This window comes from Colius striatus, chromosome 10, assembly GCF_028858725.1.
Source record: "Colius striatus isolate bColStr4 chromosome 10, bColStr4.1.hap1, whole genome shotgun sequence".
Taxonomy (NCBI): Eukaryota; Metazoa; Chordata; class Aves; order Coliiformes; family Coliidae; genus Colius; species Colius striatus.
Genome location: NC_084768.1, coordinates 18,828,339 through 18,854,917, shown reverse-complemented (window position 1 = coordinate 18,854,917; position 26,579 = coordinate 18,828,339). Strand labels below are relative to the sequence as shown.

At 47.6% G+C, this 26,579-nt stretch overlaps 1 protein-coding gene across 1 annotated transcript in view; it reads left to right on the top strand.

Annotated features, from left to right (window-relative positions):
- Positions 1-25,201, top strand: part of XPR1 (xenotropic and polytropic retrovirus receptor 1) — a 114,040-nt gene extending 88,839 nt beyond the window's left edge. Inside the window, exons 10-15 of the mRNA XM_062003588.1 lie at positions 2,768-2,933; positions 4,636-4,827; positions 17,096-17,262; positions 17,545-17,684; positions 18,762-18,983; positions 20,094-25,201. Coding sequence (XP_061859572.1) covers positions 2,768-2,933; positions 4,636-4,827; positions 17,096-17,262; positions 17,545-17,684; positions 18,762-18,983; positions 20,094-20,154 — 948 coding nt within the window. The 3' untranslated portion in view covers positions 20,155-25,201. The remainder of the gene's footprint in view (positions 1-2,767; positions 2,934-4,635; positions 4,828-17,095; positions 17,263-17,544; positions 17,685-18,761; positions 18,984-20,093) is intronic.
- The last annotated feature ends 1,378 nt before the right edge of the window (positions 25,202-26,579 follow it).

The window sequence follows — 26,579 nt, the reverse complement described above, 5'->3', positions numbered from 1 at the left end:
TGTGAGCAGTATCTGTGCTAATTTACCTTAATATCTTACCAGGGCAAGATTCTCAGCCTGCACACAATTCTTAGGCAGTTTCCAGTTCCTGCTCTGCCCCAGCTATCTCTACATTATGCTGCAGTCTGACACAGACTTTGGGTGTGCAAGGGCCCATTCATCTCAAGGTTTCCCTGGGGGGAGAAAAAAGAAAGCTTCATCAAAATGCAAGATCACCTTAAAGGTGGTGTTCTGACTCTGTGTTATGCGGAAGGAAAAGGGGAAAAAAAGAGGCCAGACAAACCACATAAAGAGTAGCTGTTAGGCTTTTCTAATTTTTATTGCATGTAATCAGCCTGCTGGGTACATTTTATTTCTCCTTGCAGTTGCCAGCAAGTATCTGGGTGAGAGGAGGTTTAAATAGCACAGTGCTTAGAGCTGTGCTGTTCACGCAGGTTTAGATTTGGTGAGCGTTTTTCTTCTCAGGCTTGATCTATTTCATTTCCAGCCCAAATGAAGTCTGACGTAGTAGATGCAGAAGAGCATTACTGGCACCTTCAATTTTTCTAGAACCAAATCCAGACCATGCTTGAGTGTGGTGTAGCATTTCCTGATGGACCTAGGAGGCTTATTGCATCCACCTGTGATCACCAAAAACTGCTTGTTGGTACCCATGAGTGAGATCCCTTTTGGTAATCCCTAAGGGACGGCAAGTGACATCTGAATTGATCTTTCTCTGAGTGAAAAGAAGATATTTAGCCTGTACTAAGTTTAATTCCCATGCCAGGCTCTTCTTTCTCACCAACGTGCTTAGGGGAGAATTTGTTGCCCCTTTGCTGTTGTAGGAGAAGCCCTTGAATGCACTTGTGTGGGCCGAGGAGAGCAACTCGCCGTGAGGAATTGGATCTGAGCACAGGGGATGGCACAGCGTCTGCATGCCCACGCTCTCTGCAGGGAGCCCGAGTGGCAAAACAACTGCAGGGAGCCTGTCTGTAAGAGGTGAAAATCTAGAAAGAGTTTAGCTCCAGCTCAAATGTCTACTGTCTCAGCACTTCTTCAAACTGCAGTCATCAGCACCAGGAAGTCTGGGCTCAGGTTGTGGAACTGTTGATGTATAATTGCAACAGATTATTTGAAACTGAGGTTCAACTCCATCTTTTGGTGTTTTATTACTTTATTCTTGTGGCCCATCTCCTCTGGAGGGCATTCCAATTGCCTCAGGTACCTGCCAGCACCCTCTGGTAACTGGACTGCAACTCAAGCTGTGCCTGGGCACTGTGCAGCAGCAGCCAGAAACCACAGTGCCCAATGTGTGCAGGGTTGGAGAGGTTCAAGGGGCAGCTCAGGATATTCAGGGTAGTTGAGATGCCAGTACCTTAGCTAGATTGTGGGCATATCCACTGCCATCTTGTCTTCTATAACCGTTGGCTTGAAAGCTTCTACTCTCCTTAAGTTTTTATGCTGTCATCCAGCAGTGCTTAAGTGTTGCTCCCTAAATTAAACAACATGGGTTTTATTAATTTCTTCTTTTTTCAGGTAGATCTATCTGTAAAGCTGCTTTCACATTTCATTTGTTTTCATCAGTCTTTGGGAATGGTGGAGGGAAAGTCTATGATGAAACAGTGAAAGGTAGTATCAGGGAGTGCTGGTAAAAGGGAGGAAGGACCTTTTGAAAAGGAAGACTGGTGTGGCTTCTCTGACCTCTCCAGAAGCTGTTCTGCAGCTGGATGGCTTTGAGGACAGTCCTCCCTGTTTGAGCCTTTGTAATAGGTGCCATTCTAGATGAGCACAGTGCTTTCTGGGTCAAGATCCATATCTGCTTTATGCCACTAAGTCTTAATCCCCTATTTGACTTTGAAATTTAGGACCAGAGCCTTAAATTGACATTAGAAGCTGGTGAGAATGTGTCAGTCCTTCCCGGGTTTCTGTAGCTGTGGTCTTTTTAGGTTAATAAGGAGAGCAATATAAAAGACCAGTGTTAGCCTGTGCTTGTGTTAATTTAAAGGTTCATAAATCTCTGAACTACCGAATGGTGCTAGTGCTGGCTCTTTGAGAAATTGGCCGTTAGTGACTATAACTAACCGGGTAGAGAGAGTTGTAATCAAAGGTAATGGACCGTGAAAACTGTCTGGTCTGAAAGTAGCAAAACTGCTGTTCAGGCTTAGAGGGAAAGTGGACTAAGGGGGAGTCTTAACTGACACTCAATAGAATTTCTTCTGCCCTTTCTTTAACTCTTTCCCTGCTAGAGGCTTTGGCAAATCCAGCAGTAATAATCATTGCTTTTACAACTTCTAACACCAAAGAGCAACTCGTAAGTAAACTGAGCCATGATTAGGCTAATGGCCTTGCTGAGGGTCTATAATATAACTGACATGGAGAGGGAAAAGGGAAGTGTCAGTGGACATGACATAAATGCCTAAAAGAAAGCACTGATCAAAATGAGGAGCAGGAGGACAAACAGAGCTATGTAGAGAAACAGAGACTGGGAATTTCTGGAAAAGAGCTCAGTTGCAGGAGACTGGGTTCTTCTGCCAGTGAAAAACCAAAAAGGTGGGGGAAGACATGAATAATCACATATGGGAGAAGGAAAGCAGGAATGTTGTTTGTACTAAAAGCAAGGAGACAGTTATCCTTTTTTTTGTCAGCAGGAGTGAAAGGTCAGCAATAAATCTTTGAGCGTTTCTGTTATTTCCATATTTGTTCAATGCTGTGATGTCCTGCCACTGCATTTAGATGTCTCTGACACTGTGTCATGAATTATTCCTGCTTTTTTTCTTTCCTCTGACAGTTTCGAGTGTTCACTGCTCCCTTCCACAAGGTAGGCTTTGCAGATTTCTGGCTGGCTGATCAGCTCAACAGCCTGGTTGTGATACTCATGGATCTGGAATACATGATCTGCTTCTACAGCTTTGAGGTTCAGTGGGAGGACAATGCTGGACTTCTGGCAAATACAGGTAGAGCAATGCTGGCAACCCATGCAAACGTGGTCAAAGTGACCTGAAAAACACTGAGTGAGGCCACTTCATGTTTATCTATCTGTTTTGATGAGGGCTACCGATGACATAGGAAATGCAATTGGTGTTACTTGTAAACATAGCAGTAAAGAGATTGTGCCCTTTCTTACCTCCGTCTAGAAAAATGGAATTTCATGTCTGTGTTCATTTCCCAATCCAGTCATTTAGCCTGATGTGAATATTCATCAAAGAGTTTAGACACAGCACTTGGTAATTGGAGAGAGAAATCCATTTATGTGGTATTGTTGTTTTATTGCATAGTGGTTTAACCATGTGTTTGCTTTTAGCCTGTTGCTCAGCATGAAAATCAGTCGTATGAGCTTGTTAACCACAATTTTCCGTGCTGTAGCCTGCCTCTGCTACTGGATATAGGCTCCATCACAGTACCCTGAAGCAAGAGAGGATGGAGGAACTTGTTACTGCCACCCCTTACTCAGAGTTGATGCTGTGATGTCAGGGTTGTGCATGTTTTACTTCTTTTTTTTCTAGCCTGAAGAGCCGCAGAGTTGGCATATGAATTTTGACTTTGGCCTTCCCAGTGGCAAAATAGTACCTGTCTCCTCCTTGATTGGGCTGTTGTCTTTCCCTTTTAAGCAGTGACTGCTGGCAAATCGTGTTGTCTGATGGTTTTGACACCTGCTGAAAGAATTTTCAGTATGCTTCAATAAGCATCAGTGCACACTTTGTTCTTCCAATCTGTCTGATCTTTCTCTTCCCTTTAAGGCAGCATTGCGAGTAACTACATATTTGTTTATTGATACATAAAACAAGTAAAGCAACGGAGTGGATAACAGTTTGTCCTCTTCCAATCCAAACAGTGGAATGATGGTGCAGGGCTTTGGGATAAATATCAGCTAATAACTTGTCTGAATAGGAAATAAATGTTAGTCAGTGGAGTGTTTGGCTGAGAGGTGCTGAGCAAGACAGCGTAAGAATATGGCATGCTTGGGGGTTCCAAGCAGCACTGGGGGTTTCCTGGTCATTTCCTCAATAAGGCTTTCAAACATCAGCAGTGTGACACAATGTCAGGTTGGTGTAATTGGCTCTCACCCCAGTTGTGGAAACCAGGGCTATGCCCTGACTTTGCTTTAAAACAAGAAAATGCAACAAAACAAAACCCGAGAACCCCAAACACATACTGGAATATGTTTTTTCCTATTACAATATACAAGAAAAGTGGGTCAAGGATATCTGAGGCAAAGCAGCCTTTTTGAGCTGCTCAGCAGAGTTTGGAAATGCTCTCCCATTTATACACAAAAAGTGAGTGTCAAAGGCCTTTTGTAATTCCATCCTTAATTTGCTTATTCACAGTACTGCCAGCAACACAAAATACACTTAAAAATAGATTATTTTTCATCTTCCGGCATGGTAATTACACTGGCAACAGTGAAAGAGTTAGATGATAATCTGTATGAATGTCTCATTGATGTTATGTCACCTGAATACCTCCAAGATAGAGTAAAGGGCTTCAGGATGCATTCTGGTGGTGAACTACTCACTGTTCCAGATGTGTGTGTGCCTAAGGACGAGGCATCAATGGGGAATTGTTCTCATGTCAAGTAATATTTCTTTTACAGAACGAGAGATTATAGGAGTACTTAAACGTACTCTTGGTCCCTGAAACTTCTTTTTTTTCTTGCAGATAATCAGATTTGTTACAGCTACTCCTACGGAGTGAGAGCAGTTGTTCAGTGCATCCCCGCCTGGTTGCGATTCATCCAGTGCCTGCGCCGTTACCGTGATAACAAACGGGCCTTTCATCTGGTTAACGCTGGAAAATATTCCACCACCTTCTTCGTGGTGACATTTGCAGCTCTCTACAGCACTCACAAAGGTACCAGATATTTTGAAACATCTTTTGCAAGCCACAGGATTTGTAAATAACAGGGGAGGAGCTCGGGATTTGACGTACTAAACTTTTGCCTTTTGGCACCTGTGAAACATCTCAGTGGAAAGGAAAAGGGCTGCCTAGATTGCAAAGAGTATTGTAAGATCTTTTAGGTATTTTTCACTTACCTGGTCAGCTTTGAACTCCGTGTCTGGAGTGTGAGAGGTAATTTTCAGGTTTCTCAAAAGGATAAAATTGAAATACCTGTAAGGTTTTGCTGTGAGAGGAGGTTGAATGGGAGATGTCTAAGGGAAGGGATAACGTAGGAAATACTTCTCCCTTGGTGTTCATGATTAGCTAACCTGGATCACCTACATAAATTCCTGAATGTGGGGAGATGTGCACAGTGCCAGGAAAATGCCCTCTCTGGATTTTCCTGTGTGTTTTTATCAGTGTCTTTTTCTGCAGCTGGTAGGGAGTTGTTTCCAATCCATTTAACTGCAGATTGAGCTCTGATCCCTGAAGTTCCCCATCTCCCTGGAAACGACAATTACTCAATTCTGCTCTTATTCTGAAGGAAAAAAGCTTTTAGTTTCTGCACTTCAGGCAGTCACCCTGCCTTTCATTGTTCTGAAGTCCTAAAAGCTCTCTTCCTCTATTTGAAAATATATGCCTTCTATATCTCCAGAAATTAGCAACCACACACCCTTGTGAGCAATTACTTGTCCTGAAATGTGATTGTGATGGGGCAGGGAGAAGTATTCAAGGCATGCTTCTGGTTAACATGCTGGTTTTCTGGAGAGGTGGCAAGGTTATTAGAAACCTTTGTGTGGACAAAAAATGGCTGTTGTGACATAACTGAGCCTGAAGTCACATCAATAATATTTCTCAAGCCTTGCATTTTCACTGCAAAAGTAGTGCATTGGTGCAAGCTGGCCAAAGGCTGGAAGTTGGGTGGTCTGTCCCACAGAAACCTGGTGTGGGAGCATCAGTGGATGCAATGCCTGACTCCTCTGTGCACCTCTTCCCTGCTGCCGTGTCCCCAGAGCTTGTTCCCATTTTAACTTGTTTGCTCAGTGACATTCTACAGCTCTTCAGTTCCAGCCCTGCAGTCCAGTTAGTCACTGCTGCCAAGCCTTGGGATGAGACAAATACAGATTGCCTGGCTATAGTCACTGCTTATATGCTTTTACATACGGTGCCTGCTTTGGGGAGGCTGACTAATGCTTCTGCTTCCGGGGGGTGGGGGAGACACTGGCAGAAGCTGCTGTGGGATGGTTGGCATAACTTTGGAACCAAGAGGAAAACCAGAATCTGTCCAAATGTCCTGTTGAAGAATTTGACCTCTTTTTACTCCCCTTGAAGGCTGCATCCGTGCCAGCACCGCTGACCCTTGTTCTCATCACTGCCACACACAACTGTTGTCTGCTTAGAGTCTGGCAGGGAGTGGGTTGTAATGAGGTGTTTACGAGCAAGGCAAAGCACCAGTTGCTGAGATGTTCCTGACTCTCAGCTTTTGTCTGCCTGGCTTTGTTAGTGGGAGTCAATAGCACATAGTTCTTGGTATTATACAAAATAAATGTGCAAGTTTCATGGCCTGTGGAGATTACACATTGGCACAGATTTTTGTAAATGTCCCTGTGCCCTGTAGGGATTTGTCAGACGGCTGCCTAAAGACCTTGCCATGTCTCCTCTGCTCTGTAGGCTTATTCCCATCCTGCCATAAATACACTTTTTAATATGTTCTACTTGCTAAGAATCCAATTTTATCAGTGTGCTTTACATAGATTCCCAGTTCTTTTTGAACTTGTAATCAGATGGTCTGTCATCAAGTTGTTGTGATGTTATGGTTGAAAATAGATGCACGGCTCACCCACACCTTCTTCTGTGTCTGCCTAAGGATAGCAGAGACAAACACCAACCTCTTACCTACAAAACATATGCTAGGAGCTACCTGCTTACTATTAAGAAAGCAAGCACTGCCCAAAACAAGTGTCAAATTGGTAAAGAACCTTGCTCCTTAGGCCCGCTCTAAATTGCCTTAATGAACCTGTTAATTACTGCAGTAACAAGAGTTTTATTTGAACAGTCTTTCATGCCTGTATTTGCAAGCCTATGACTTATACTTGTGGAATGACAGCTTTTGGCTGCCAGGACAAGAGGGTAATTGGTGACCTTTATCTGGAAAGTCAGGTAATGGACACCAGAGCCTGTCCTCCACTTGGGAGTCCTGGGGATATCTCAGCTCTCTCTGAAAAGGCTTGTCTTCCTGCCTTGAGTTGAATAATTTGTAACTGATGTGTAGGTTTTTAGCTTGTGTCTGCCAGCTGCCTGAAGCTGGACTATGCAGCTCGGAGGCTTTGTTGGCATTGAAAGCAAGCTAATTCATACAGGGTACACTGACAGCCTTCTTGTGCTTGTTGGAAAACAACTCAAAGTAAGTGACACCTTATGTTTAAGTGATATATGCTGCTTCTAGTCATATGTGGTACTCCCTTCTCCAAACCTACTGTAGCAAAACATCTCCCCCATAACAGCGTACTGTGGGGTCTTAAGCAGTATCTCAGTTTCCCCAAAATATCACTGCTTAGCAATTCATACTGCTTAGGCAGTGCATGATTCTGATTCTTGCTTCTCTCAGAGAAGCCTTTTACCTTCCTTCCTTTTGTTTTAGATGCAAGATGCAATTTCCTCTGCTGATTGCAGCTGAGATGTTAGATCAGTAAGATATCAAAGTAAATTCTGTTAGGTTTTCTCTCCCAAACTTGCAATTCTGTTGTCCTGGGACTAGACTAGTTTTATGGAGTTAACTCCAAGCTTTTATCTTGATATTCAGGTATCATCTGAATTAGTGAAGCTGAAGTGAGAGTAGCTACCCCATAAGACTGGAGCCAGCAGTGGTTGTGGGGACCGTGCCAACTCAAGCCGCCTGCCTCACGGCAGCTCACAAAGAGCTGCATTTCAGGGACGACAGCAGCAGCCCAAGGGCAACTGTTGCTGAGCTCCCAAAGGAAGAATTCTCAGTATTTTGATACCGCTCAGAGGAATGGAAAGCAAAGGCCGTGCTCTGTAAATATAGTCAGGTGGGGTGTGTTTGCACAGGCAAATGAGGCCGATCTGTAACCCTAAGCTACCTAGCAACTGGAGAGCGTGCTGCCAGCCCCTGCCTGCCCTGCCCTCCCGCTCTTGCCTACCCTTGCTTTGCACAGAGGAGTTCAGCACTGGCATTAATTTCCCTGGCAGTGCCAAAGAGCTTTCCTCAGAGCCAACTGAATATTATATTGCCTTATTTAATCCCTACTGAAACCTGTGTGGCCCTCTAATCATCTCAAGTGATTACGCCCAAGTCTGCAGCAGAATATGTGCCCCAAGTGAGGGGTTATTTTGACACACAACTACTTTTAGCAGTGTTTTCGCTCTGTGCTTTCCCAAACAACTTCACCAGCATAGCTGCTTCCACTTCAGTCCAGCTTATCAAGGCATTCCACAGGGATTGCCTCTTGTATAAAGTGTGCTTGCATCTAAGAGGGTACGCTGCCAAATGTAGAACAGCCAGCCTTTGGTTTCCTTCCTTGCCCAGACCTGGTTCAGGCTTTGTAACACAGGATTGTTGTATTTAGGTGCTCAGCTCTTGTGAGAAGCAGTGCAACCGTGTTGTACTACTCTGAGTGCTGGTCACTTTTTAAGCTTTGTGTGTGATTTATGCTCCAACTTTATTCTTGGTAAAATGAGACACATCTTGGTTTTGCTACTGCCTGTCAATTATCTCTTACCCTGATGCCTTTTGCTCTCAAAGCATCATTGGAAATATCTGGCTCATATGTAGACTTAGCTTTTGTGCTTGGAGAAACGAGTTTGAGTGCTTTGTACTCTTCCATTATTGTCTTGTTTCGTGAGATGTGCTGTTTGAGCGTGAGCATTTGTGTGTTTGCCTCATTTTTTTCAGGCACGTGCTTCGGTACAACCAGGGGGGTAAAACTGTCTGTGTGGGATTTTATCCTGTAACTGAAAGGAAAGGCAGTTTATGCAAGTTTTCGTTGTCAGTTTGATTTACACACCTCATTCAATTAAATCCTTGTGGTCTGGGTAGTATCCAGCCATTTATTAACCTCTGAATTATTCCAAAGTTAATCCACAAGGCCTTGAGTGTGAAGAGTGGTCTTCCATACCACTCCCATGCCCTTTCCAGGTACTCCAAGACTGCTGAACACTAGCTGGCATCAGCTTTGGATATCAGTCTAAGACAATGTGACTGCCATGCCCTTTCTCATTAAACAGTCCAGGAAGTTGACAGTAATTAAAAATACAGAAGTTAACTTAAATAGAACTGTCTCTAAAGAGTAGTGCTTCTGTCTGTGTCCTTGCTTCAGAACCTGGCTTCTCTGGTTAACTGATGTGTAATTTGGTGGTTTTTTTTTTTAAAGCCAACATAAGAGAAAACTGAAACGTCTTGTTTTACCAAGGAATAGAAACATGAACTGTCAGGGCAGGGGTTATCCTTCGATTAATGGGTTTTTGCAAGAGGATGTTGGACCATCCCTTACTAATCGAGCGGTTAGACCAGGTCTGACCAGATGAAGATGAATGGGAAATGTGCTGCTTTTTGAAAACACGGTGAAAGATTCCCAGGTCTGGGAACTGCTGCCCACTCCTCATTAATCATGATGCCTTCAGCTGTTACTAGGAGTGATACCGTAGCGAACTTCATGCTGGAATGGATCACTGGTTCTCCCACCCTCTTCATCCTTCCAGGTGAAGGATGATGATAGTGATGCACAGAAGGAAAGGGGAGAAGATGGTTAGTGACGCACAGCAGGAAGGGGGAGAGGGTGGTGGGAACATCAAACTGTTACACTGGAAGCTGCAGGAGTATACCTGACTGAATCTTTGCTCTGTTCTTCTCTGCTGGCTGAAGTACTGGATGGTGGATTGTGCCGCGTAGCCCATGTTGCTTCGTGTCAGAAACTGCAGGGTGGTGCAACCCCTGTGGAGTGAGTTTGTTGGTAGGTGGAACAATAATTAACTGTGATCCTCAATAGCTACAGCAGGAGAGGAGAACAAGGTTGGTGTGAGAACTGGGATTAAAATGTCTTGTACAGAAATCAGATATCAATGCAACAGCTTACAGTACCTGAGCTGGGAAACGTCATTTCATTTCTAGGGAGTGAGGCAAGGCAAAATAAGTGGGCAAACAGAATTTCAGTACAAATAGGTTTTTTTTAAAGTACAAAACTTTAAAAAAAAATCCCACTCAAATTCACAAAAGAATGAAGCAAGTAGCAGAATGAAACAAGTAGCATTTATGAGATCCCGTTCCCTAGTTTATCCCTTGTGTGTCAGTACAAGATCTCCCATCTCTCTCCTTTCTCAGCACTGGAAGAGCTGTCAGCACTGTGGCAAGCCAGATCATTTGATTTAGGTGTCACAAGAGCCTTATAGAGTGCTTGGATTGACCTCTTGAAGTAAAACAAACTTTGTAATGGGATTAACTGGCTTCTTTTTTAATGCTTGCAGTTTTTGTGCAGCTTGCCTCAGCACAGCGTACTGGCAGCTCTGTTGGGATGATTATTTGGAGCCAAAACATGCAACGTCTGTCACATTGCTGTGAGCTAGGATGAATTTTTGTCTGAAACCCTGTCATCCCGTGCCCAGGAGGCCTTCAATAATGAGTTGAGTTCATTAGCCAGTCTTTCTGATCCTTTCCATCAGAGCAGCAGCAGTGTCATTAGCGAAGAATTGGAGGCATTGCCATGGGCAAACATTTCCATCCTGGCCTCTGACCCCCTCCCAGCTTTGACGTGGGTCTCTGTGGCACACTGAGCAAGCCCAGTTTCTCCACGGCAGTTTGTTATCTCCTCTAATTGCTCAGACACCCATCATGGTAGTTGGGGGTGAAGCTGGGAAGGATGAGGAGCACCCCAGCCCAGCTGCAGCAGGACCATACTGGCTGGGGCCGAGGGAGCAGCAGGAGCGGGCAAAGCGAGACCAGGCAGCAGCCTGCATGCGTTGGGGAGCCTGGGAAGTGGGTGTTAGAGGGATTTCAGGAACTGCCACCACACCTGGAACGTTAGCACAAACAAGGCATAAAATGCCACAGAGGAATCTTGCCATGCTTTGTAGGGCTCCAAATGTCAAGCGGGACGTGCCCGGTGCTGGCAGCCACACCACAGGGGACAGGCAACCTTGGCACCCTGCCGCGGCGTGACTCATGCACTTGCTTCTCCAAGTTGCAGCTGAGAGATGGGTTTTAATAGCTGGGGTTTGGAAAGTGGACTAATAGTGCCGTTTGTATCACTTAAAACACTTTTGTGTTAAAGGTGGCTGGAGAAGCAGCAACGCTAATGAGTAAGGTGTGAGTAAAAAGGATGACCTACTGATACCTCATTTCATGGGCACTTAAGAGGGTGAAGCTTGACCTTTTTTAATGGAGCATTTTAAGAAAAGCAACTGACTACATCCCAAGCTATTTGCCTGTCAAATGTGTGCAGGCCTGGAGGCCTCTGGTGCTGCAGAAATCCAGGAGATGCAATCCTCCGACTATTTTATTTCATCTTGCTGGGTTTGGTTGCTGTTAGAGATGGAAGGAATCTACCTTTGGACCTCAAAGCACTATAGAGGCAGCAGATGACACTGTGTCCCTAAATTATCCAACAAAGGCCCTGTTTACCTTGCTGTTTATTTCTGATTGTGAAGGCAGATATTCTTGTGAGAGAGACTCCTGGCTAACAGATTGAAAACCCCATCCTTCTCTAGGGAGCAGTTAAACGTCCCCCAAGAACTCTCTCAGATGCTGGAGAAGCCACCAGAAGAAGAATCAGATCAAATCTCAGTCTTGACTGATGTGCTTCCTCCTGTTTGCAGTTAAATCACATTCTTCTGTTTTCTGAGATACAAGCAGGGAGATTGCTGCCATGTCTTGAAATTAGGCCCAGCCGGATCATCCTACAAGCCCAGTATAAATCTACTGAGTATTTTTAGTCCAAACACAATTTGGGGATTTCCCTGCTCTACAAATGTAGAATCTAACTAGAAGAAGAAATGAGATATTGCCTCCTGACAGCTCTTCACTGCACTGTACCTTGCTGCTTTGCTTTAAATCGTGCCCAAAGGCTATAGCAGAGGTTTGCAGAATCTAAGGGGAAGGTTGTTCATACAAGTGATTGGTGTTTGAAAAAGCCTATCAGTGCACAATGGTGAGTCCTCTGTGTGCTCCTCTGGGTTATTTGCCTTTTTCCTGCATTAAGTCCATTGTCATGTCAGGGCTCTGCTGTTGATCAGCGCTAAATAGCGGTACACGCTGGCTGGGCAGAAAGTCAACACTGCTGCCCTTCCCTCATTAAGATGTGTAATTACTGAGGGAGCAGTAATACTGCACTCCAAGCAGTCAGGTGTTAGGCAAATGCCTTGGGGTGTCATCCTGATGGCAGTTCTCATGTAGATAAGTCACTTCTGGCTGTCACCCCCTCCTGTTGTGTGCTGGGATGGAGTTAACAGGCACACGTCATCCCCGGCCTAAGCAGGTGGCAGAAAGCACCCGCTCAGCACTCCCAGCATCTGTGCTTGGCTAGCAAACTGTAAATAGATATATTTTTGGTTTGGTTCTGCCTAAATCTGTAATTGAAAGGCTACTCATCAGAGGAGACTGAATTTAGCTTGCCTTGACCAAGAGGGTTTTGATTGGCACCGAGAGCAGTGCCTGGGTGAGGTTTGGCTGGTATAGCAGGGTTTCACCTGCCTGTGTTTCCTGATAACCTCCTGCTTCTTACAGCTTTTATCACAACTTTCACCATCAGCAGAAACCACAGCCAGCTGCAGGGGCTGACACACCAGGAGTGCTTATCAGGGGCCATTGTGCTCTTATCCAGGTCTTCAATAATACATAGCATTGATTTTTGCTGTCTTGAATGCTATAGAGTGTTTACATTCCCCAGAATAATTCAGCAGAGTAAACAGATAGTATTCTTTGGAAGTAAAGTCAATAGTAACAGCGTTCAAGATAGTATTTGCTGTCTATCTCTGATGGAAAGCAACCTTTCCCTTGCTTGTGTTTAGAAGGGGCTATAATTTCTGCAGAGCAGTGTTATCTCAGAATGCTGGTCAGGTACCCTGCCCCCTGGCACTGGTTTTGAGATCCAAGATATTGTCTATCAGCTGTTTTTGCAGGCAGTAAATTCTGTCTCTTTTCTGGGGCTGTGGCCATTCACAGCTTCAGTTCAAAGGTTAACGCCTTCCATTATTCATCTAGTTGACCTTCTGGAGCAGTCTGTAGGTGTATTTGTGCAGAATTGCCTTTTTCTAGGGTAAACTGAGGATGCTAATGGGAATTCTGTGGTGAAGGTTGCAAACTGCTCCTGTGTTACGTTGCTTCCCGTTGGCTTTAAGGCACGTGAAGAGTGCAGGATGCTGGGAACTCAAGTAGCCTCTGACAGAGCTGAACACCTCCCAGCTGCGGGACATGGTGATATGAACATGGATTGAAATATGCCCATGGCCAGGGAGGGTGAAGCTTCACATGCAGCTTTACCTGCTGAGGTTCTGTGCTGGGGGTGTTTTGTCCTGCATGTGTGGTTTTGAATAACTGTAGTTTAGGAAGCTGCTACGTGGTGGTGCCCTTTAGAGTGTCGAGTAGAAAGGTCCTTCATGCACCTCTTGCTGGAGGAACTGGCAGTTGTGATGCTGAAGGGTTGCTGCAGTCCATGGCATGTTGAAGACTTGGCCCTTTTCCCTCCTGAGAGGTTGAGATCTAGCAGAGTGCTTCTCATCCTGAGACTATCATTCTCTAATGGTTTTTGGTGGTTTCTAGCACATCGTTAAACAAAGGAAAAACATGGGATGAAACAGTCCCTGCTTAAATAGAGCCTGACATCATCATACATATGCACAGTTATGTATTGCTCCTTAAAAACTGACAGGCCAGGAGTAGATGGAGCCTCTGGGCAGAATTTGAATGCCTTGATTTTCTAGCCCCCTGAGCAGCAGTGAAGAGGGCCACTAGGACCAGCCAGTGGAGATTGAGATATAATTGCTTGCCTAGAGCGGTAACATATTTCTGTACACCCTCTGAATACCAATGAGGACAGAAGGAAGGAAAGTATCAAACAGAACTGCAGGCAGGAGGAAAAGGGGGATAAGTGATTAAAGGGAGGCTGAAGACAATGGGCTAGTTCTGATGAGCACATTTTCCCAGGAAAAGATTTGAGGTTTAAATGATTTTTTTCAGGAGCTGAATGCAGCACAGAGCCAGTTGGTGAGAAACAATGCAGGGCCAAGCAGTGGGACCCCAGGTGTCACTGAAAAGGCAGCTGCAAAGATAAGGGCAGGGAAAGGGAGCTGAGATACAGGTAACCTTACTAGAAGCCAGCATGTCCTTTTGAGGTTGATGAGAGGTTAATGCCCCAAGAGTTCTTACTTGGGTCTTTTTTTTCCCCAGTACCCCTGCTTCCCATAAGCACACAGTGACCTTTAAGGCAATTTAGGCTTAAGCAGCATGAACCCTTGAAATCCCCTTCCTATGTAGTTGCCGACATAGTATATGGTTTTGTTAGCCCTTTGTGTAGTTTGAGATGATAGTCAGGGACCAGACCATCCCTTCTGTGACCAGAGAACTCTGAAGGAGGGCCCAGCAGTGCCTCTTTGCTGCCCTTCAGCCATGCAGGGCAGGGCTTGTGCCAAGGATGTGGCCCAAGCTGTGTCAAGGATGGCACTATCTGTACTGCCTTCCCCTTATCTGCTCCAGGAAGATGTACAGCAAGACTCAGTCAATTTGAATTCTGCCCATAAGGGAAAACCAAACCAGCATGATCGAACCTTCTTGAAGCTACCCACAGGAAGCATACAGCCTCACAGGATAGTTTGGAGCATTTTAGATTCTTTGAAAGCACTCATCCTATTAACTGCCTCAGAACTATCACTTGGGATCTGGTAGTGGCAGCTAAACATGGAGATGTAATGAGGTAAGAATAATGTTGGAAAGAACAGGCTTAGTGTCTCTGAGGCAGTGAATGTCAGCATCTTCCTGAAACAACGTCGTGGAGGCTTTGGAGGAGCTTGATGGGGGAGAGTGAAATCTTGCAGTAGAACCCTAATTGCTAAGCTTCCAAACCCTCACCTCTGTCCCGTTTTGTGGGCAGCTGCGCTTTAAAAACGCCATGGAGAGGTGGCACGAGAGGCTGTGTTCCGCAGGACTCCTGTGCCTGCTCCCGGCTGACGTCAGGGCTCTGCAGCAGCAGCAGCAGCAGCGGCAGCGGGCGATGCGACGCCGGCCCTGTCCCCGGGTAGAGCCGAGCTTCGGGAGGAGGTGGGTTACTGCTCAAAGGCTTCCTGCAGCGCACAAAAGCAGGGCAGCTAGTCAAACCTGAGAGCTGTACCGCATCCCGCGTCCTCCTCCCTCCTCCCCTTCTGCCGCCGCCGAGGGGGAAGCTTCGGCGCGGCCAGGCTTTGCTGCATAAGTGGTTTTCATAGGTTTGCTTCAGGGGGTGTGTTTTGAAAGGAGAATGAGCATGTTTGACCTATATCCTTCACATCGTGTCCAGGAAGTCTGAGAGGCGGAATGGGAGGAATGTGCTTTTACACGATGCCTCTCATTTTCACCTCCATTAATTTTATGGGATTGCTTCGTTACATTTATATCCTAATTGTTAGAAACAAAAAAGGAAGGAGAGGGCTAATTGCCTTGTTGCTCCCTCTGCGATCATCTTGGGGGATTCTGTTGTTTCAAAGGCTCATATAGGGAAAACAGCGCTGTCAGTTAGTGTGGCATCGGGCTCGGGCTGGAAACATCGCGGCTTTTGTGTACTGGGGGCATTACTGGCTTTGTCGGAAAGAATCGGTGAATGGGCAGTTGCTGTGGCTGCACGGAAAGGAGGGAGGACTCCTGAGAGCAGCGAGATGCAAAGTGCCTCAGCCTTGCAAAGCGTTATAACGTGGTTTTATTTTTAAGAGCTTTATGACTCACTAATTTAAAGCAAACAGGATTATTGGATCTGTTTGTTTTCACACAACCAACCAATGTAGGGAAACTTAGCTAAAGTATAACCTTTTCAGTGGGGGAATGGCAGGTAACTTAGTTGCAAAAATATATCCACAGGTGAGCAGATGTTGGGCTCACGGTCCTGTTACACAAAGAGGAGCTCTATATGGGCATTTAAAACTCTCGACAGAGCCTTCTCAGTGATTTGGACATATATGTTAATGCATTGCCTTCTTTCTCTTATTTTGCCCTGCCACCACAGACTCTGAAATGGCTGGTGGAAATTCCCGTACTTCCCATCCTCTTTCAGGCATTTAGTGCGGTAATTCACAGTTGTTTGTATTTATACAAACTAAAATACCTTCTTGTTAAACCCTCCTAACCGAGCACTGCCTCATTTGCCTTTTTCCTTCGTACAATCCTTTGTGAAATACGGCCCTCAGCTTCCACCTGCTGTTCAGAGTCGGAATGGCAGGTCTACCCCAAGTGTCAAGGAAATAAAAAATAGCAGCGCGAATTTCAATCCCAAATGCAAAACGTTGAACGAGATGAAAAGCTGAGTGTAAATGACCCTGTAAAGCTGGTCCTGGTAAAGCTTTCGATTGGGTTCAGATTAGCTAGCCTGAGTTTTTTAGCAGGTCTCCTCCCCATCTACTCTGCCCTTGTGAGACTGCATCTGGAATATTGTGTCCAGTTCTGGGCCCCTCAGTTCCAGAAGGACAGGGAGCTGCTGGATAGAGTTCAGCACAGGGACACCAAGATGATGGAGTGGAGCATCTCCCTTATAATGAAAAGCTGAGGGAGCTGGGGCTCTTTAGCTTGGAAAAGAGGAGGCTGAGGGGTGACCTCGTTAATGTTTACAAATACATAAAGGGTGGGTGTCAGGAGGATGCAGCCAGGCTGTTCTCGGTGATGGCCAATGACAGGACAAGGGGCAATGGGTATAAACTGGAACACAAGAGGTTCCAAGGAAATACAAGGAAGAACTTCTTCACTGTTCAGGTGAGGGAGCACTGGAAGGGGCTGCCCGGATGGGTTGTGGGGTCTCCTTCTCTGGGGACATTCAAAATCTGCCTGGACAAGTTCCTATGTGACCTACTCTAGATGGTCCTGCTCTGGCAGAGGGATTGGACTGGATGATCTTTTGAGGTCCCTTCCAACCCTTCGGATTCTGTGATTTTCCCAGAGCATGAATAAAAGGGATGTTATTTCCATGGATCAAATCTGCCAACTTGTACCTGTATTATACCTTGTACACAATCTGCGTTAAGTTGCACAAAAGTCTGCTGTTCTTGTCTTTTCCAGCTAAAAACCACAGTGACACCCAAGTGTTCTTCTACCTGTGGATTATCTTCTATTTCATCAGCTCTTGCTATACCCTAATTTGGGACCTGAAGATGGACTGGGGTCTCTTTGACAAAAATGCTGGTGAAAATACCTTTCTTCGAGAAGGAATTGTCTACCCACAGAAAGTGCGTATCCACCCTGCTCTTACCTTAGGGAAGGCTTTTAATATTTTAAGGAAACTTGCTGAGTTTAGAGCATGTTGCAGTTGGCCACTGGTGCTTCCGAATGCCACGGGCTGGGATTTTCTAGCAGTCAGGTTCATTTGTTTCACAGAGGTCATTTCATACCTTTCACTTTCCCAGTGGCTGAGCAGCAAATACTATGCCTCTCTGAAGGCCCAAAGAGGTCTGACTCCTGTACAGAAGGTGTGTGATGAGCTTGTCCTCTTTGTCTCTCTTGTTCTTCAGGCATACTACTATTGTGCCATCGTAGAAGACGTCATCCTGCGTTTTGCATGGACCATCCAGATCTCCCTCACCTCCATGCAGATCTTTCCCTACGCTGGGGACATCATTTCTACTGTATTTGCCCCGCTCGAGGTATTCCGGTAAGGCTGCTTGACTGACCAGTTCCTTTCTCTCTGATGTTTGGATTGCTTATCGAACATGAGCACTGTGGGAGTACTGCTCCTTGGACCTGGAAGGCATCGATCCCTGAAATGGAAGACTAAGTGTTACAAGAACATTTCATCCCAACAGGGTGCTGAGGGAAGAAAGGTGTAGAGGGCTCTGCCACAGTGTGGGGCTGGATCCTTCGTACTGAACCTAGAGCCAATCTTGAGGGGTTTGGTTTTACTACATTTCTCTTTAAAATCACCTTGAAATTTTCAGTTGAAATTTCACTTGATTCTCAAGTTTATGGTCTTCAAATTTCTGCTTCTTTTCCAAGCACTAATTTGGATCCTGCAAGGTTTCTCATGGCTCTTTAACACACTCATATTCTAGCTGGAAACCCACCCCTACAGCTTCCTGAGATGAGTGAAAAAACTTAGAATCATAGGATCATTACAGGTGGAAAAGACCTTTAAGATCATCAAGCCCAACCCCTCACCTCACACTGCCAGGCCCATCACTAAACTGTGTCACCCAGCTCTTCAGCTATGTGCCTTTTGAATATCTCCAGCGATGGGGACTCCACCACCTCCCTGGGCAGCCTGTTCCAATGCTTAATAACTTTCTTCCTAATAACCAATCTAAACCTCCTCTGGTGCAATTTGAGACCATTTCCTCTCGTCCTGTCACTCATTACCAAAGAGAAGAGGTCGACCCCCACCTCTCTACAACTCAGGCATTTGTAGGGAGTGACCGTATCTCCTCTCAGAACCTCACTCATATAGACAGTGATCTTTAGCTTGCAATACCTGCTTGTCTCCAGGCTGTCATCGTCAGGGCAGTGAATCAGCCTGACAGCTCCGTTGTTCTCCTGAAAGCTGGGAAGGTGTTGTAGCAGGTGCTGCCATTAGTCCTTGTCTGTTTCTCTGTACTCCCAGTGTGATCCCAGGGGCACCTTTGATCAGTGAGAAGTCAGTGGCGTCCCGCTGCATGTACCAGTGCCTCGCGAAACACTGGCAATGCCTCTAAGACGGGAACTGGGTTGGTCATTTTCCCTTCTTTCCTCTGTGCAGGCGGTTCGTGTGGAACTTCTTCCGCCTGGAGAACGAGCACCTGAACAACTGCGGTGAGTTCCGTGCCGTGAGGGACATCTCCGTGGCCCCGCTCAACGCCGATGACCTGACGCTCTTGGATCAGATGATGGACCAGGAAGATGGTGTACGGAACCGCCGCAAGAACAAACAGTGGAAGCGCAGCCAGAGCGTGTGCTTGCGCAGGCCTCGGCTGGCTTCACAGTACGTTTCATCTCTCCTCTAGCACAACAATCCAAACCAGGGGCTGGAGCTGTTCTTAATGCACGGGGGCTGTTTATGTGTTTATGGGCTGGGTAATCATGCAAAGATCTCGGCCAAGAGAGTAACTCAAAGGCGGGATGGGTCCAATTAGTAAACAAATGTGGCTCTGCTGGGGGTTGACCCAGCTTTTACATCCTCTTTACAAGGCTCCCCTCCTGCAAAACTAGCCCCTAGCAATTGATAGAGGTTATAAGTGCAAACCTGGAAGAGAGATTCTCTTCAATCAGCCGTTTCCAGGCTTCAGACCACCCCAAGATTTCAGTCCTCATTTGGTTTAGGTATCATACGTGAGATACCAGACTCCTTCCTCTCTCAAATCTAAACCCTGGCTTTTTATTTTTCCCTCTCCACACATCCTTCTCCCACTGTAAACTTTGCCCACCTTGCACCCAGCCCCTGAACCTGCTGGCTGTGTACCTTCACTGCTGTGCCTGTACTGCGGGGTCCAGCAGTACTTCCACTGCAGCAGCCCAAGCATTGGTGCTGCGGCACAGCACATCAGGAACATTGTGCAGTGCCTGCAGCACATCCCCCTGCTGCATCCCTGCATGGGAGGGGTGGGGAGAGGCAAAGGAGGCCATGGCTGTCATGCACAGGGTGTGCTCTGGCCTGAGATGTGGCCCTTGGGCCATGCTTGGCTTCTGTCTGTGTCACTGAAGCCAACAGCCTTCTGCAGCCGCTGGAGACTGACAAACTTCATGCAGAGGGCATGTGGGCCAAAGCCTGGTCAAACTCCCTACAACCACATCCCATCACCCCTCAGACCTGCAGCAAACCGAGACACCTCCAGCATATTCTAAAAGAAGCTGCTGTGTCCTGGAGCAGCGACAGGCTGAGCAGGAGCACTCCTTTGGCTTCTCAGCCCATGCCACAATGGTTTTATGGAGTTCTGGCCAGCGGGGTGGCTGGGTGCCTTTTAATTTCCCCTTTTCCCCTTTATTTCCCTTTTTCTTTTCCCCCAAGCACATTGGTTTTTTTTTACAGTCTGCATGTCGTACTGGGAATTTCTCCTTCTCCCCAGTGAGCACTTTCTGCTTGTTTATTTTCCAGGTCCAAGGCTTGTGACACTAAGGTATTGATAGAGGACCTAGCGAATGAAGCGAACACATGAGATGGCCATGGCCTCTTATTCCACATCCTTTGTTTTCGTTCTGTTCTCCTCCTCCCCAAGTAACCTGATCTCTGGTACAGTTCCAGCTGAAAACAGGAGAAAACACTGAACACGTTTTCCGAGCTCTTCCAGCCCAGATCCTACGGACTCCAACAAGCTCACTGTGTTTCGTTTCTTTTCTTCTGGGTTAATTTTAATGTTCTATTTTAAAAAACAAAACAAAACAAACAAACAAAAATAAAATATTTTACTTTGTTTTGCCAATAAAGAGGACAGTTCAGGAAAGAAGGATTGTTTACAGTCTCAACAAGGACATAACAAACCTGTCTGGATCACGAAGCATCGTAGGGACTCCCTCACGGGACCGTGCCAAGAGCACACTCGGTTCCTGCTTGGCCCGGTTTTGACTGGTTGAAACCGGACTTAAGTTTTTAAATCTGATTAATTTTTTTGGTTTTATCCTTGGGGTTTTGGTTGTTTGGTTTTTTTTTTCTTCATATCCAGCGCTGAGGCACTGGCTGCACTTGCAGGGAAAGTGCACTTAGAGCAGTATCTTCATTCATGAAGCTACTTTTTAATTTGATGTAACTTTTCTTATGATTTTTTTTGGAAATATGATGTGTCTGTTGCATATAGTTTTCACATTATTTATGAAACTTAACAACCATATGAGAGTGGTTTTTTGAGTCCTGTGCAATGAAAGTTGTAACGGTAAAACAAAGCCGGGAATGTAGTTCTAGGTCCTCCAGGGTTGTGGGGTTCTACCCTGCAAATACCCCTCTCGTGAGACAACTTGCACCTCTGTTTACGTTTTCTCTCTTTCTCTCTCTCTCTCTTTTGTTTCAATTTGATTTTCTTTCAAACCAAAGTTTCTCTTTCTGGTGTGTTTTAGTTGCTGCTACCGCTTCTGGCCATGTCTCTCATGCCGTTTGACGCCACTTTCCATGTGGCTGTGTGAAAGTAGTGCAGATGATCCTCAGGCCCTTTGAAAGGACAGTTGGGTCCTACCAACAGTGCAAAAAGCTAGGTGAACAAAGGCTTCAGAACTCCATTCTCCAGATCAAAAGTTAGTTTTTTCAAAGCCTTAACAATCTTTAGATTGTATGAGGGCATCCTGGACTGAGCAGGGCGTCGGGAGCAGTGCTATTGTTGGAGAGCTGTCAGGGAGCATGGATAGAAAGGGCTGTGGTGTGTTCAGCTGGTGGGGAAGGTGAGATTGAAAATGGGTCTCCTTGGGGCTGCTGGTTTGGCCAAAAGCTTCTGTCGGGTGCCACTTGCTCCTTGCCCACCCTGAGGGCAGCAAGGGAAGGGGGAATCTTGAAGTAGAGTCCTGTGCTGATGTCTGTCTGGTGACTTTCCTCTACTTCAGGCAATGGAAGGGCAGAACTCTGCTCGGTTGCTGCTTGGTGGTTATTTGGGTTTGGTTTTTAATGAGCTCACAGCATGGTTTCTCACACAGCCGGTACAGTGCATTTTTCTCAGTTTGCCTGCTGTGCTTCTTGCCCAGAGGAACTGAAGAAGGAAACTTGGTTCTCTTCATTTAATTGGAGACAGATCAAAATTCAGTGGTGGTGAACCTGTGCCTCATGCCAGGCCAAGGGCAGCACTGCAGACCCATGACTCCCTTATACCTCTGTGGAGTGCCCTCAGCTTCCAAAGAAGCTCTGATGGACCTGCTGGGAGATGCTCTGCTCTGTCAGCAGTGTGTGCAGGGCAGGTGTCTGTTGTGGTCATCCTCCTCCTCCCATCTCCTGTTGCATCACTCTGCTCTGACCAGAGGGCAGCTGCACTAACTGGGGCCATGCTCTTCATCCTTTCAGTCCCCAGGAGCCTGTTTTCCTGTGTTTAACTCTCTTAGCTCTGTTGTCTGTACTTACACAGAAGGTTCTGGTTCATGTGGAAGGGGAGCCTGAGATATAAAGCCCTTTAAAATACTTTGGTTTCCTAAACTAAATTTGTATTGCAGCAGTTGTTGCTGTGCCAGACCTTGAGTAGGTGTTCCCAGAGAGAGCTGTGGGAGGCGAGTGGAGCCGTACCTGCCCAGGGCTGTGTGAGAGGAGGGCAGATGCACCAGGAGAGGGCAATCCAAAACACAGCAAGTTTTACCGAAGCAAGCGGTTCTTCATAAAAAAAGCCAACACAGAACAGAGCTTTACTAGTCATTCTTTCTTTCAGAGGGAAGGATAAATACAGAGAGATGTTTTGAAGGGATGCCAGTGGCTAGGAGCACTCTGCCCTCCTCAGGGGGACACGGCCGCGTGGCCTGTGTCTGTGCTGCCGCTTCCCATCCTGAACAGGGGAGGATCAGCCTGCAAGGAGTTAAATTCTCATTCTGTAGCTTTCCCACATGCTTATGGGAAACAGGAATTCAGTCTGCCCATCTGCTCTGCTCCCTGCTCTGCTCTTTCCCTTTTCTCCATCTTTGCTGGCAAGAGAAATAAGAAAAAGAGGGGAGGTGGCACGCTACAGCTAGCAAACGTTATCACCTCAGAAAAAGCCTCATCCCTTCTGGCAGTGAGGGTGCTGTCTTGGGGAAAGCAGCCCGAATTCACAGAGCGTGGCTTTGAAAGGCTCCCAGCTTCTTGGTGCTGCATCTGCCTCTTCTCCCCCACCCAGAGATGTCCAAGAAATCAAGCATGCAGATTCCTCCCGAGAGCGAGTGCTAAAGCCAGGACAGCTCTGAGAACATCTGGCCAATAAAGGGAGGAGACCTAATGAAGCAGAGCAGATGGTGAGAGAAAACAGCCCAGTGGCTCCTTGGGAGCAGCCTAGGCCAGGAGAGCAGGGCCAGTCCCACACAGGGGTGCTTGGAACCCCTCCTGGAAGGACAGCAGGGTGATGATCCAGAAGTATGGAGAGCAGAGTTTGAAGGAGCTGGCTGGGTTTTATCCAGCATTTATTCGCTGGGATATAGCTGGATGGATGCTGAGATAGGTCTGTGCCTTGGCCACTGGCTTTTGGGTGCTGAGCTGTCCCTCTCCTCGTGATGCAGTGCCAAGGTTGTGGTTGTGTGTGGCTCGGAGGATGGCGTGGAAGCTGCTCTTGTCTGGCTGAAACCCTTGCAGGTGGCCCCATCAAAGGGGAGGAGAGGCCTCAGTATGGCCAGTGACTTTTCAAGATTCCCTTTGAGCTCACTTCTCTGTGCCTGTTCCCTGCTGCTTTCCATCCTTCCTTCTCTTCCAGAGGTTGCAGGGGGTTAGGATTTGCAGCATCCAGGCTTTATTTGCTGCCTGGTTTCCCTATGTGGCTTTGGGGCTGTCGGCAAGTCCCCCTGCGTGGGGAAGGGATGTGTGCCACGGGGAAGCACTCCCAGGTGGTTTGGGGTTTATGGACGGGGCTGCAGGAGCTGCTCCATCACAGGGCCCTGGGCTGTCCCACCATGGTTCAGAGGAAATGCGTTTTCAGTGCTCATGGCTGTGGCCTGTGTGTATCAGATAAGCTCCTACCTCTCACATCCAGGCGTGATCCCAAAGTCAGCTGTTGCTCCTCCTGCACCTTTGTCTGCCCCAGTCCCCGCGCTCCTCCTCCTGCTGGTGTTGTTGCCAGCCTTCAGCCTCAACATTTGAGAGGGGGCTGAGAGATCTGAGAGCTGGGTCCTGCTGTGTTTTACTTCCCCAACAGCTTCTCATGTTGACCATTCTGCCTCCCAGCACAGGGAGGGAGAGAGGGAAGCACCATCCTGTTCAGGAGGTGACGGTCTCTGGGGATTTCACTGGATCTTCCAAGGAGAAAGGGAGAGAGAGAGCACAAAGCCTTTGAGCTTTGTAATTTGGAACAGCCGAGTGACTTTGGCCTTACCCTACCAGGACACAGCCCTTGCCCTGACCCCAGAGTATGCCCTGGGGATTTTTGGGGTTTATGGCCCGGGCCAGGCCCTGGGGCTGGGGCTGGCTCTAGCTGGCCACACAAAAGCCAGTTTCCCAGCCCAGTGTGTGCTCCCTCCTCTCCTCCACCGTTCTCCTTTGCACTTGCAGGGGGAAGATGATCTGCCTTAAGCATTTTGTTTTGGTTTTAGTACATGTTTTTATTCCAGAAGGCAATGGGATTGTTTTGTCTCCCTGGCAAAGAGGGGCTGGGGCTCCTGGGGGGAGAGCAGCAAGCCCCCACAGTAGCTCCACAGCAGTCACAGTTGGCCTCCGTGGCTGTCACTCCCCAAACTTCACCTCCTTGACATGACACCATCCCAAATACCATACTGTGGGGTTCAACTGCCCTGTGGGCGTCCCTCAGGTGCTGCTTATCTGTCAGAGAAATGCAGGCTTGCCGGGGGAGGAGAGGAAAGGGAGGGTCCCAGATGCTGATGCCCCAGCCCTGTTCCCAGTGGGAGTCAGAGGTGGCTCTTGACCCCAGCATTGCTGTGCCACTGGGCGAGAGGCACCCACCCTGCCTGGGAAGATGCCCCATGGCCTGACAGTCCCTCAAGCTCTAGAAACCAAGCTGCAAACTCTTTGCTCCAGATGAGAGATTGGGCAGCCTGGTAGAACTTGTAATGACCTCTCTCCGCCCCATAGGTCTCTCCTGGCGAAGGATCAGCATTTGGAAGGGGCCCGGGTTGGAGATGCCAAAGCTTCCCCCGCCCCATCCCGCTGCCTCCTTCCTCTCCCCCTCCCCTCCGTGTTGGTCTAAATGATCTTTCTATGAAGCCCTGTAGATGTCAAAAGTAATTATGGAGTGTGATTAGTCCTCTGTGGGTGCTTTCTTTCTCTCTTTTTCTTTCTTTCCCCTTCCTTTCTCTTTTGCTATCCCCTTCTCCACTCTTCTTTTTCGACTAAGTGGAAAAGGTGAGGACAAAGGATTGCCGCTTGCTTGGACTCATGATGTATCTGTGACTGCGCTGTTAGCTGTCTCCTCCTTCCTCCCCAAATGGATATCATTTCTGAAGTGTGGAATACCCTTCTTGATAAGTAGGTATAAAAGAGAAAAGAAAAAAAAAAAGCCTAATAATGCACAATGTGATGCTGTTTCATAGTTCCTAGGTGGTTGTATAAAGCAAAGTTACTGTGATTGTGTTTTTCAAAGGAAAAAGTGATTGGTTACGAAATCTGTCCTTTTTTCATTATTACAAGCTCTTTGTTTTCCAATGATCTGATGGCTCTTTTGTCCCCACTCTGTGTGTGTCTTTCTTCCTAGTCCCTTTGCTTCCACCCAGGCCTGTGAGGATGCTGGTCTGTTCCCCAGGGAGCTGCGGCTGGAGCTGGGGGATGGCTGAGGTGGAGGTGCTTGGAGGAGGGAGGCAGGACTGGAGCTCACAGGAAGGTGCCCAGGGCTCAAACCCCACACTCCAGGGAATTATGCTGGAGGAGTCTCTGGCTCAGACCGTGCCTTACCAGCTAAAGGCTCTTTGCTCCTGGGAGCCTTGGGTTGCCTCTCACCAGCTTGTCTCTGTCCCGAGGCTTTGTCCTGCTGGCACAGGGAGTGACCAGAGGCTGAGCAGCCCAGCCTCGGGTTGTCTGGGGTCTGTGCTTTCAGTTTGCCCTCTTAAATCTCTTCATCATCTCTTGCAATCAGTCTTCCTCCAGAAAAGAGCCCAGTGCCTTGAGATCGCTCTAAGCCTGTCGCCGCTCGCACCAGCCGCTTCCCCGCAGGTCTAATCCCTGCCTGTGCTGCCCAGCCAGGGCAGGAGCCCCCGGCTGCCCTTCCCCTGGCACCTCCTCAGGCGCTTTGTTCCCAGCTCGATGGGGACAACACCTCCTAGGCGCATCTCCCCTCCCCTGCCCAGGTGGAGGAGCTGGGATCCCTCTCCGGGCCAGTGCAGAGGTAAGGATGGGGGTGGGACTGTGGGGCAGGGGTGCAGGGCAAGGAGGGGCTCTCTGCCCTGGGATCTTCCACCAACACGTTCCAGCAATGCCCTTTCTCCTGGGAGCAGCTGGGGGGTGATGCTGGGTCTGCCCCTCATGGAGCAAGGAGTCATCCCTGCTGGCGCTCAGTGTGAGCAGGGCCAGTCCCCACGGGAGCCCTGGGGCTCAGTGCAGGCCGTGACGGGAGCCAGGGGATGTTTTAAGGAGATCAGAATGATTTCTTGCTGCTCGTGCTGGCAGTGGCCGGGGCGGCCAGGGCCCGGGAGGATTAAAACAATTTCATAATCCTGGTGATTTCCTTTTGATCGGGATTATGAAACCAATCACGAATATCAAAAGCTGCAGCTTAAAGCGGCGGCCGGAGTGGCGCCCCTCCTGCCCACCGGCGACGGCAGCCCCGGCACCCCCAGGTAAGCAGGGCCCACCCGGGACCCCCGTCCTGCGTGAGGAGTCGTGCGGGGGCTCAGGGGAGGAGTGGGTGTGCTGGGAAAGGCAGCTCGGCAGGACAGGGGTTGCTTTAGCGGGGAGGATGTGCAGATGTGCCAAACTCGGCTTCCACTGTCCTCCTGCTCGAAGGTGCCCGTGGGCCCTGGCACTCGTGGGCCCGGGCAGGGTGTGGCTCTGGGA